We start from the raw sequence: 12,902 nt of genomic DNA on the forward strand, positions 1-12,902 counted from the left end.
TTGTTGTACATAGCATTTCTTAAAGATCAATACTTTACGACCCTAATAATCCGAAAAACTCCGAATTCTGTGTATTCTGAAAGAACACTGCGAAAAACTCCGAATTTGCAAAAATAAATAAACTCCGAAAAACGCCCTCCGAATTTGCTCAAAAATTAACTCCGAAAACGCAGAACCCTAGTTATATCCCATTGTAGGTCGAATGTACTCGAACGATCGATGGTTGGAGCCCGACCGATTTTTCCGCCGTCACGAAGCGCTTGTGGTTCGATGTGATCAGCATTGATAACAAAATTACAAGGCTTAGGATTTATAATCCATCTGGTTTAAACGGCGTAGCAAAACGAACGGCGGAACTATAAGAACATCGTCCTTTCGTCCTCCACAACCTCTACAATCTACAACCTCAAAAGCTCGCCTCACAGTTCAGGGCCACTCTTGGTATTTTAGGCGCCGGTTTTGAAAGCATGTGGAGAATTGTTTCGGTTGGCGGGTCCAAGGGTTACGCACACAGCAATGTCCCGAGACGTTTTTTGATCTCAACGTAGGGGAACAGTGAGCCAACCTTTCCGATTGCATTGTCCGCGATTAATTAGCAGCAACGAGAGCGGCGCTCACCAATTATGTGCAGTTCGACGTCGTAGCTCCTGCGACTACCGTGCTTGTACTCAACGTTGCAGACGTACAAGCCGTGGTCCTCGTAGCGCAGCGACGAGATGGACAGCAGAGCAGGTCTGCGGACGGCCGAGAAGTGCGCGCGGCCCCGCAGAGGCTCGGCAACCGAGTGGCGGGCCTGCATCAGGTTCCCCCGGCGACCAGGCGGCGGGTCCAGGGTGTAGAGCGGCGTGGTCGGGTCGTCGGCACGGTGCCACCAGACCTTGACTGCGGGGTCCGAGCGCGGCCCGAGGTCGCAAGGCAGGTCGGCGCTCGCCCCTTCCGTCAGCACCACCGTCACTGCGGGAGAAGCACGAGGCAGAATCAGCGGTGGCGTTCGGCAGCTACCTCTGTCCTCGCTCACCATTTTCAAAAGCCACCCACCGTCAGGGTGATTTGGTTGCAGGGCGTAAGACACAACTGCGCAAGGTTTATTTGTTGCCGTACTTCGTTTTGTGTGCTACTCGTACGTGAGTAACAATAAAAAACTCTGCATGTTTTTTTTAGGGGCGAAGCCCCTTAGGGGTCGGGCTGTCGGCGTCTCATGTCACCTAATGTCATCGTCAATATAGTTCCGTACTGAAACACCAGGACAATCGTTTACGCCTCGCGCTGAAACGTAACGCGTACTAAAAGAACACACCGGGACACTTGTTTTCCAACGCCTCGCGCTAGGATGCTTCGTGCTTCAAAGACAAGAGACTTACAGCTAAGCTTTATATCTCTATCCCCCAACAGTTTCATCTCCGTTGGCAAAAACACCAATGCGCCAAGAATACACTTACACACTGCATGCTTCGACCCTCCTCAGCTTTCAGCTTAGTGGAGATGGCCGGGATTTTTTAAAATTCTGAGATGCAATGAGTTTGACGCAAAATTCTGGCCGAATAATAAAGAGCTAAGCCGAAAACACAGCGGAAAGTCACGTTTCCAGAGCAGTGAAGAAGTACTCTTCACACTCGAACCAAAGTCATCTCGAGCACCATTCCAGAGCCCACCACACAATCTGCGAGAAGCCCGGAAGGGAAGTTGTTATTCATACAATGTTCGCATTAATCCCAGGATTTTATCTATGCAAAATACCTCTCAAGCTATTGGAGGCACGGCACTAAGTGACCTTAAAAAAACCGCAATTCGCCCGGTCTTTCGTAACTCGGCCCGCAAGTGTTTTCTGTTGCGGCGGTCGTCTTTGTAAGGGAGCCGAAAAACAAGAACCTGTGTGCGTGCGTGCGTGCGTGCGTGCGTGCGCGTGCGCGCGTGTGTGTGTGTGTGCGTGTGCGTGTGCGTGTGCGTGTGCGTGTGCGTGTGCGTGTGTGTGTGTGTGTGTGTGTGTGTGTGTGTGTGTGTGTGTGTGTGTGTGTGTGTGTGTGTGTGTGTGTGTGTGTGTGTGTGTGTGTGTGTGTGTGTGTGCGCGCGTGTGCGCGCGGGCGCGCATGTGTGCGTGCGTGTGTGTGTGTGAAGTTTCGCCGCGACTTTGTGACCCCCAGCTGGCCAAAATTAACTAGCAGCCCCTAGCTACGGCGCATCATAGCCCATGTATAGTGTCGGCGCATAAAACGTTGATATGATTTTTTTTTACTGCCGAAAGTGGCAAAATTGACATCTTCACAACCAAATATTGTCCTAATTCAGTCGTCTGCGCGGGAAAGTTCGAAGTCTGTATCGTTATTTTTTTTTGCAGCACAAGTACTTCCTCATCAAGCTACTGTGTCGTGTTCATGCGGTATCCCAATTGAATTTCGTTAAAAATATAATACTTAGCGATCGCACTTCTTTCTGCTATAATAAGTATACGCTCATTACTCGTATGAATATACTACGCAGAGCAATTCACTGCACGACCTTACCTTCCTTGACACAATTTTATTTCGCATTCGGGAAGCCCACTAAAGATGACGTTCACTCGAGGAATACATGCGAGGGAATTGAATGGGCAAGTGGAGTAATTTCCTCCTACTCTAGAGTTTTGCCAGGAAAACTGAAGCGAAATGAAATAAGCCTTCCTTCTTTCACACTATATAGCCCTACTTTTTCATTGCACCACGCGTATGCTCGCACTCGAACAGTGAGTAGAAAATAGCACAAAAAGGAGTCAGCCTGAATTTAGGAAGCAAAGTAGCGTTCGCGGAATAAAGCAAACAAGGACTGCAAGTAAAAAAAAAAGACCGAGTGCCGTATAAGGAGATAAAGAAGGAACGAAAAGAGACAGAGATAAAGAACAGTCCGAGCCTACTTTCGTGGGGTTTCGCATAAACAAAATTGGATCTGGGAAGCGCTTCTATTGCCAGGCAGCGGCAAGCTGCATCGAGTAGGCGAACAACGTAACTGCGCTTCTATGTTGTCATTGGTATTAGAAGACAGTGCTTGGAGCACGGTGATCGCGCTAAGGAAGACGACTCGTTTCTCATCTGTCTCGTTGCTCCACGCAAAAAGCGACTGGTGCTTTGGAAAGCAAGAAAAAACAAGTGAGGATAAGCAACAAAAAAAGGCAGATGACAACGAAACTCAACTCAGTGCCGGCCAGAGCGAGGTGGCGCAGCAGACAAACAGGCACCGAAGGAAAAGAGTGAGAAGGAAACAAGCGAAATTGCTCGCAGCCCGAGGTGAAGGCTTGAAACGGTTTCACACAAATTCGACCGCAGCGGCCGCCTGTTGTTCCCGCTCTTCGCCGCCTCTCCCAGCTCGCCGCCTCGGCGCGAAGTTGCGGCTCAGGAGATGGAGCAGGGAGAACAAAACACGACAACAACGTGACAGAGAAAAACGGGCCGAAATCACTGCTCCAATCCCTGCGAAATCCCGACGACAGGGAACTCCTTCCACTTTCCCTTTTCACTCGGCTGACTACTTCGTTCGATTACTGCCGCCTTTTACTTCTTTCGCTTTGTCTTTTCTGGGGTTTTTATTTGTCTTCCATCTCATAAGGTTTTGGCAACCCTGAAAATCAATTGAGTTTTGTTTTTCGCGCCTCCGTAGAACCGGGCAGTGTTTCGGCCACTTCCTTTACCGCATCTTTTTGCGCTGAACGAGATTTTTTTTCTTTCACCATTCCCGGCATACACTGCACTCCGCTTCCCTTCGTGTTTCATCCTCGTCATGCTTTTTTCTAATACGCCGGAGACACCTCGCTTTCTCGCGCATTGTTGTACTTTCACTTACCCACTAATCTCTCGTGTGTGCCTCCTTCCCTCCCTCCTCCCTCCTTTTTTTCGTTATAGAACTGCCGCGTTCTCCAAAGGATTTTTTTTTTGACTTCGCGTTACGAGGCCGAATCGATCCACACGAAGCTGCTCAGGCGCTATGTTTTCTCAAACTCGGGGCGAGTAGCTTGAGTTGATGCAGGAAAATGTTCGGAAATTTATACGCGTACTAGGATGTGAACACCCGCAACACAAACACGACGGTGCACCCACGTTTAAGTGCAGGATGATCAAAAATTGTTAATCTTAGCAACAACGTGCTAAAATTTCATGAATACTTTACGCGCTTGTCCACTAAAAATGAAGGATGGGTGCTACCATGACTGCCGTGTAATGTAAATGAGCAGACCCTGTCACCTATCGATCGAATGACAGTGCACCATTAAATTTAAAGGCTACCCTTAAGGCCCACGATAAAAAAAAAGTACCCGTCATGGGTGGTACCTCAGCGGCGAGGGCGTTCTGCTAAGCCCAAGGACACGGGTTTGATCCTGACCGCGGCTGGTGCTTTTCTGATGAAGGCGAAGGACGAAAAACGTCCCTGTGTAAAAATTGTGGCGCATTTGAAAGGGACCCTGCAACAACTTTTTCATCTTCTTTTAAAAATCTTAAATCCTTGCAGAACGTAGGCAACCACCACAACCAGTACTTAGATAAGGGGGTCGCAAAGTATCTCAGCCAAAAATTACTTCTCTGTGCCTATCAGATAATCTAGAAACTTGCTCAAAAGGTATTCCTCTTTTCCCGGTCTTGGCGTTCGTCGACCGCTAAAATTATGTCATTACAGCGGTGCTGCTGCTATTAGCTGTTTTTTTTTTTCCAGTTGCAGTAAGGAATGCGTTCTAGAGCCACTTTAAATAATAGAAAGCCACACAAGCAAACCAGAACGGAAGGCGTATCCGCTGCAACGAGCAAATCACAAGGTGCCGTTTCGTGTTGGCGATAACTACAGCTTCTGCAGAGCTTCCAGACGCGAAGAAAATTGCTAAAGCGTTTATCGGAAGTGTTGTAGAGTCCCTTTAAAGACGCCCAGGTGGTCACAATTAATCCGGAGGTCTCCGCTACGACGCGTGCAGCTATCTCACACCAATACACATACAAGGATCCCTATATCCTTACAGGAAAAATTATAATCCCTTCCCACTGGAAACAGGGATGGGCGCTAAGCGTGACCCCAGGGAAATCTAGAACGACCAAAAATCTAAACGCAATTACCGATAAACGAAAACGAAAGCACTTCTGCCAAACTGAAAAGGCAATGACCGAAATGAAAACGCAAAACCACAGATCGACCAAAACGAAACACTTCCATTACGCTGGGCTTTACCCGAACGCGGATGTCTGGTATACGTTATTATACATAATTCTTTGCGATTGTCGGGAGTGTTTGCTTTCTTCCAATGGCTACCCGCTGTTCCGCAGAGCAAACCACGTGCGGCCTACCCATGATGTGTTATAAGGTAAACTTCCCGACGAGAGCGAGCGACCACACCTGCAATGTGGCGTGATGCGAGCGACGGCGCTGATTGACTCCCATTGTGGCATGAATAGCTTGACACTGGTGCGCGCTCGCCGGCTGCAGCTGCGAACGGCGAGCGACGGCTGTACCAGAGAAGGGGAATCCCCGGGAGGGTTTCAATCGGTAAGCTTCAACTGGGCCACAGTACACTTCATTCTTCGCCAATCCCCCGAGTGAGTACATGCTAAGCAGCTCAAGCAATGTCATCGTCATTATCGTCATCGTCATTGGAGCGCGTGCATAATGTTGGCTTTCCCGCATGGCGTTTATGCCACTAGCGACGGGGCAAGTCAGCCAATACAAGTTTCGCTTGAAAAAATCGTGTAGTACGAAGTGCGAGTTCACCTTAATTTGAAGGCTTGCTTCCCCGCCATAATACTCTTTCTGCGGTGGTGCACCCTTTACAGGCAGGTAGTGATTACAGAAGAAGAAAACTCATCCAGCCAACCAACCAGCCAGGCCATTCGATCGCGACAAAGGGGCGAATAATGCTTCGCAATAATAAATAATAGCACGCCGAATAGAGCCCTAATAGTGATCATCTTTGCTGCCAGACACTGGCAAACTAATTGCTGTCATCGTTAGCACATTTGTTAATCCAGTCGTGCCACGTACAGACCGCAGCACCAGCGGAATTTTTCCATTCCTGTGCTCACGCAACAGCTGAACAGTTGCTGATGGACGTTTTAAGCCATGACTCAGGATACAGCTGTTAATATCTACATGTAAGCTTCCAATGTTACCGCCCAAATGGGAAATATTTAGCAGTCAATGGCCTTGAGGCGCCAGTCCAATGGCCGATGCATGCGTTTCGTGGAAGTGTCTACTCGGGTCGTTGGAAAGCGCGGAATGAAGATAGAAATTAATTGTTCCAAGCAGCGGATCCATAAAACAGGAAAATCAACTCAAGTGCACATTTATCGAATTAATTTTTGTTAGGTTCAACTATTCAAACTAAGCGTTCTTCGACGGTTTACACACTTTACAGCGCAATCAAAAAAAGCTTTCTCGAAAGTCGACTTGCAATAAAATCACTCGTTAACATGCGCCGAGAATCCAAAGCGAGTTATCGTGAGCGCTCATACCCTTCTATTGGCCATTTGTAAACCTCTCGAAGAGGCTCACAAAAGCCTAAAATAAAACAATGAGAGACGAGCTCGCGTGAGGCTTGCCGCTTCGAAGTCCTGGCGTGATACGCTTGGCGTGCCGCCCATGCTGCATTGGAAAAAATTGCGTGCAGCAGCCTTAAGCAAAGACGTGGCGCCTCCTGTGCGCTCAAACAATGATCGCGTGCGCAAATGTTCCCTCCCCCCTTCCCCTCTCTCCTTTCAACCCCCGCATCTCTCACACATTTCCAGAAACAGGGCGGCCGCTTGAGTAACGAAAGAGCTCGCCCAGGGCGCGTTTGTAGAAGGCCAGTGCATTATTTTTCGCGTAATTTTGGGGCTTGCTGCTTGCCACGTATTTCCGCTCACGTGCATTTTCGCTTGTCTGGAAAGTCTATTAATCAGCGCTGCATTAGTGCTTTAGTCCCCTTTTTCCTCGCGGTCCTGTTTGGCTCGTACCTGCGGGTGCATGAGAGCACTTTTATGATTTTTTAACTGCGCTTCTTTTCACCGGTGTTTGTTGGAAAGTTCTCGAGGTATACTTTTGGTGCAGACATTCTCACTTCACTTTGACTTAAGTCGCACTCATTCGTGGTGCTTCATATTAAAAAAAAAAAAAACCTGGGCCATCTCTTCTAACGTGAAACCTGGGGAGGGGCGAAGCATGCAGTGTATAAGTGTACTGAAAGATTGTAAGTCTCTCTCTCGCCACACGGCGCGCGCTGATTGGGAGCCTGAGAAGCGCCCATGGGAGGAGCAATCACGCGCTTTCTGAGGTGGTGGCGCCGTCTCTTCCGTTGAAACGGACTTTAGCAATTAAATGAGAGATAGACTGGCCGTAAGTTGTCTTCATGTCACACGCCACAGCATGCTAAGAAGTAAGTAGCCCGAGGCGTTGGAAAACGAGTGTCCCGGTGTGTTCAGGTGTGTTCTTTTAGTACGCGTGTTAGCCCATGGAGAGAAAACGTTCTAGAGCGAGGCGTTGGAAAATGAGTCTACCGGTGTTTTGGTACCATGACTACACGAGACGACAGGAGACGCCGACAGCACGAGCTCCGAAGGTGCCTCGCGCCTAAAATTACCACGCCTTTTTTTTTTTTTACTGCGGAAGCCCCGAACGCGGCCACAGCAATCAGCTTGAACTTTGGATGTACGACAGCTTCTTTGCCCCGGTGGTACTGCAGTTGCAAGGAATCGGAATGGCGTTCTACGCGCGGTGCACTGATGGTTTCCCGGATAGGCATGTGATTAAACTTTCTATACTAGGGCGCTGTTCGAGAGTGGGTGTTCCCAAGTGTCGTGATGCCTGGCATCGTTCCAACGAAGGTGTGCACACTGTCAGTCCGGTTGAAAGCTCAATTTTTGCTGGCGTTGCATTTTATAACACAGTGAAATATGTCTCATCGTACATAGATGATTTAATAAATTATACAGGCGTGTAAATGAACGTCGCAGCAGTTAGTATTCCTACTGTAACGTTGGTAAGCCGCCTAAGCACATATTCGTCAAACGCACACCGTCAACCATTGTCCAGCGGACATCGCTGCAGACACCATGTCGTTATTTTATGCGAAGGAGACTAGTGTTGAAGCCCCGGTACATTTTCTATCGCTGCAGGTCGAAATACCAGTTGATGGAGGAGGGTAATTGCCTTCAAGCACTGTGATGCGCTGCACAAGCTCAATTTTTTTAAGTATGCTTCAAGTACACTGAGCTCCAGTTAAGACGAACTCGAAGGAACCATGAAGGTTTGTTCCTTTTATCAGAAGTTCGTCTTATCAGACGCCCTCCCAAAAAAAGTATCGGCAACACAACCAGATGCATGCAAATAGCTTGCGTCAACACGTGGAATGAAATAGATTTTCAATGAAGGATAAAGACAAAAAATCATTCACTTGAGTGCGTAACTTGGTAGAAGACTGTCTTCAACTGCTCTTACATGGTTTCATCGAGTCCAAGCGGTGAAAGAGATCGCACACTAGCCACTTCAAGCGACAACGCAGCAGAGAAAGAGAGAAAACTTCTCGCTTTCTGGGAGGTGACGCGGTGGGACTCGCGACGCGAACCGAAGCGAACTCACATGCTCCCGCTGAGATACAGCATTGGTCAGGAGAATAGGTCGGCGTACTCACTCGTGAGCGCACTCATTTGCACTCATTTGTACTCAAACTTACGAGTGAGTAGTATGATGAGTACGTACAGACCCAGACCAAAAAATTACGAGTGAGTACAGGCCCAGACGAAAAATGTGAAAACGATGACGAGTGAGTACAGACGTAAGTAGACGTGCTCTCGAGTAATACTCGTGAGTACTGTACTCGCGATTACATGCACTCGCGAACAGTATTCACGAGTACAGCCCCATGAGTCATGAGTACAGTACTCGGGAGTACAAACTTGTGAGTTTGATCACGCACTCAAATCACCACGTGCGTGCACTAGTCTCACGCATTTCACGGAGCCACAGCACCCCTCTTAACGAGGGTAAAATGAGGTGATGAGGGGGAAAACGGCCGTCCTTGCCATTCCATCTTCAGCGGATCTCGGCACTCGCTCGCCATGGAACACAGTCGTCTGTGTTCGTCTGCCTTAGCTAAAGCACGGGCAGGCATGCTGGCTTCGCTTGACTTGCTCCGTCCAAATTATAGGTCAGTAGACCTAGCTTAGCGCGTGAATGCAAGTGGTTGATTGTGAGAACAAATTAGTAGAAGCACTTTTGAGTACAAATAAAGGTGAGTGAAGATTGAATAAAAATGAGTACAGATAGAGTACAAGTGCGTACAGATTGAGTACGATTGCCAGTGAGTACAGCTTCAGTATGAGTACGAGAACATATGAGTTGAGTACTTCTGTGTGAGGACTAATGAGCTTTAGCACAGATTGAGTATGAGTACAAGTGAGTACACATTCATTACTAGTACTCGTCAGGGCTAATGAGTTTGAGTACAGATGAGTTCGATTATAAATGAGTTTGTCGTGAGTGAGCATGAGTGATTTTGAGTACAGACGTGCTTTTTGAGGCGTTCGAGTACAGCGTGATGTAAAAAATTGTGATAAAATTTGAGTGAGTTTTTTTCTGTTCTGCCGACCTACGGGTGCATTCCCATTTGATCAGGAGATTTCGTATCCTAGGCGGCGACACAAATTTTCCTACCTGTCTTGATTTCTTGAGCTAAATCGAGGCATGGTACAGTTCCTTTCAGGCATTCGTTCTTAGACATTATGATACCTCTATGCGCGTTTGCGGGGTTTTAACAAAATTGTTCTAAGAGCCAAATTATTCACTTGCAACCACTAACGTAAGACACTTCAGTAAAGAAAATATTCCACAATGTTTAATTCTTTTCTCTCTGTATTTTGTTCCTTATGGACAGAACTACCCGAAGGCCAGATTGCGCTTATGGTTGATCATTGCACCTTAAATAAGCCTATTGCGTGTCTTATTTATTATGCATGTGAATAATTAAAGCACCCTCTAGGAGCCTGTTACCTTACTCCCCCATTTAACTCCTCCATTGTGAAAATACCGCGAAGCAGCATGAGCAGCGTAAGGTTATGAGAGCAACAAATTATATTAAGAACCTTAGGACGTCTCTAACCATGATTTTAATGAACTCAAGCACTGGTAGAAATTAACCTCGTTCAGCCACGCAATCTATATATGAGAAAGCAAGCTGCCGACCCAAAGTTAATGGCAAGCAATTGGAAAAATACACAGTAGCGTAAAACACAGAATCAACGCTGTTAAAACAGCGTAAACACCAATAAATTACGCAAATTACCACAACCTGATGAGTAAACTAATACTGGTAAACAGCGCTACAATTAGACGCACAGAGGAAGTATGGCATCCTGTGTGCCCTTTCTTTGTGTGTCTAATTTTGGCGCCATTTCAGTAGGCTAGCAGGCGGTAAATAGTCTCACAAAATATTTTAGGAAACTACCCATCGCTCCTACAAAGAAGAGCACAACACCAATGGAAGTTACGATAATATATGCAGTATAGTTGGGGGTTTCGTTACACGCAAGCACGCACGCGTGCGCAAACACGCATGCGCGCTTCGACAGTTGAGAGTGCTGCTTGGAGAGCACTGTTGAGAGTCGTGCTCAGTGCAGGTTTCGTGAGCTTTGGGTATTCTGTATGATCAAAGTGCTATTTTCCTTTTGTTTATTTACGCGGCGCGGCGTTTTAAAGCAAAGCTTTCTAGCTATACCAGCCAGCGGTTCTTTCTTGGCGTGCGGGACAACAAACAACAACCTAATGCGGTGGAGGCGGCGGAGGGGGGAGGGAGCGCAGAGGGGAGGGTAAAGGCGGTGGGTTTCTCTTGCGGAGCACACTGTAGATGGTGCGCGGCGAATTTACCCACGTTCCCGGGCGGAAGTGCCTGCTCACTGGCGGCGGCGTCGGTGGTGCGACTTTGTCGTCTGCTTTAGCGACGGTTGTTTTGGCCCTGTTTTGGTGCAGCTTCGCGTCCATTGCACGGTGCCTTCGCACGGCTTGATTAACTTGTTCGACAGCCCCTCCAGGGTAACCCGCACCCGACAGAACTAAGTGGTCGTACGGCAAAGATATGTTAAGGATTGGTTTTCAGGGCTGGAAGACAAAATGTACAAACCACACACAGACATCTTGCCGCTAGGAAAACGCTACGTTTTGCGCACTGCTTGCCATGAATCCGACTCCGTTTTCTAAACTGGTGAATACCAGTTCGGTTGTGTTTTAAGAGGTGTTACAAAAGGCGAAAGCAGAAACTGGTTCTGATAAATAGCGATTATAAAAGTTCCCTCAGCTTTCTGGGAATTCTCAAACTTACTAAGCTAACTAGTTTAAATGGTATAAATGGGAATCACTAAGCTCACATGCCGAATTGTTTCGGTGTCTGCGCTTGTGTCGCGCGTTGGTGTAGCCCCAAGCAAGCACATCGGGATGGCTAGGTTCCGCTGTCTCACCCTTCGAAAAACACTCCTTTCCGTTTTCTTTCTCCCGACTCACCGCCGGGCTACAGCGGCGGCGTCCGCCGCTCTAGCCCGGCAGGCGCCTACGCTACTGCTGCGTTTGGGACGCCGCCCCCACGTATTCCAGGTAACGGCAGGCAGAATCTCTGGCTTCCCTCTTTCTATGTGAATTCATGGGCAAATGCTGTGGGTGTCGTTTAAAGCTTTCCTGTCCAACCACTTTCACAGCATGGATTGGAGCCAATTTTTTGCTTTAAACACCCACTCCGTCTTTTATACTGCAGTACACTGAATCTGTAGCCGCCACTCTACCCACGTAACCTCAAACGATGGCCGTTTGATAGGCAAAAGTCGGAACAAACACTAAGGCTTTTATAATTGCCTTTCGTAACGAACGAAGGATAAACCGGACTGAAAGGAGAGATTTAGGCGCTCATGACGTTGATGTCGTCCCTAGGGCATGACAATGCTACTTTCAAACACGCGGCAATATATTCAATTCAGCATCAAACTTTGGGAAACAAATTGTTTAAGGGTGTAAAATAACAGCAATCTTATTGAGGACTTATTTTTTCCAACGCCACATTTTTTGCTCGACCGCACTTTCGAAGTGTACTTTGAAGATTTTTCGCTGCGCTTGTCGCCAGGTATCTAAACTGACAAATAGAGAAGGCAGGTCTAAAAAAAGAAGCGAAATGAATTGGACAAAAAAATTGGCGCAGCTTGTACTAGTGGTGCAAGGCTGGAGAAACAGCAGAGCTGGCAGCCCCTCTCCCTTCATCGGAGACCAGGCTGTTGCACCTCCCATAGATAGCACGAGTGAGTACAGATTGAGTACGGGTACAAGTGAGTACAGATTCAATACTAGTATACGTGAGAGGTAATGAGTTTGATTACAGATGAGTACGATTACAAACGAGTATGCGGTGAGTGAGTACGAGCGATTTTAGATGCGACTGCATCTCATTCACTCGCCTTGTCCATGCAGCGTCGGCGTTGTTGTCGTCCGCCCCTCCCCCATTCTCCTCGCCGCGCGAGCTGCGCTCTCCGCCGCTCACCCCCTCTCCTCTCCGATGCCCCTCTCTCGTCCACACCCCTCCCTCTACACTATAAAAAAGGAATAGTTAGCGGCGCCCGGTTTCGATCCCACGACCCTGTGGGCGGAACGCGAGGTACATGGAGCTCTTCCCAGTGCGCCACAAAACCGAGACAGAATCAAATGCTACGAACGCGCCTTATATCCTTGACTCATTCAAACTACGTCAAGAAGCTACTGATACAACGCATGATGGGGCAATGATTACAACTTGCAATAAAAGAAAAGCAGCTCCCACTTACAGCAACAATGATGGAGTAAAGGGCGTTGCGACAGCAAAGCCCCAAGCATACCACTTAGAGAGATTGACCAAGATTGGCCAATAAAACATAATAATAATCATAAAACATAATAATCATACACGTTCCCGACAC

The 12,902-nt window shown here is 47.8% G+C and overlaps 1 protein-coding gene across 4 annotated transcripts in view; it reads right to left on the reverse strand.

Annotated features, from left to right (window-relative positions):
- The window catches only part of LOC144155113 (protein turtle homolog A-like), a 430,406-nt gene that overhangs the window by 124,336 nt on the left and 293,168 nt on the right, over window positions 1–12,902 (reverse strand). For all 4 annotated transcript variants that reach the window (XM_077686368.1, XM_077686369.1, XM_077686367.1 and 1 more), the window contains one exon: window positions 619–954. In XM_077686368.1, coding sequence (XP_077542494.1) covers window positions 619–954 — 336 coding nt within the window. The remainder of the gene's footprint in view (window positions 1–618; window positions 955–12,902) is intronic.

This window comes from Haemaphysalis longicornis, unplaced genomic scaffold, assembly GCF_048455015.1.
Source record: "Haemaphysalis longicornis isolate Haplotype H1 unplaced genomic scaffold, Haemaphysalis longicornis Haplotype H1 scaffold_1, whole genome shotgun sequence".
Taxonomy (NCBI): domain Eukaryota; kingdom Metazoa; phylum Arthropoda; class Arachnida; order Ixodida; family Ixodidae; genus Haemaphysalis; species Haemaphysalis longicornis.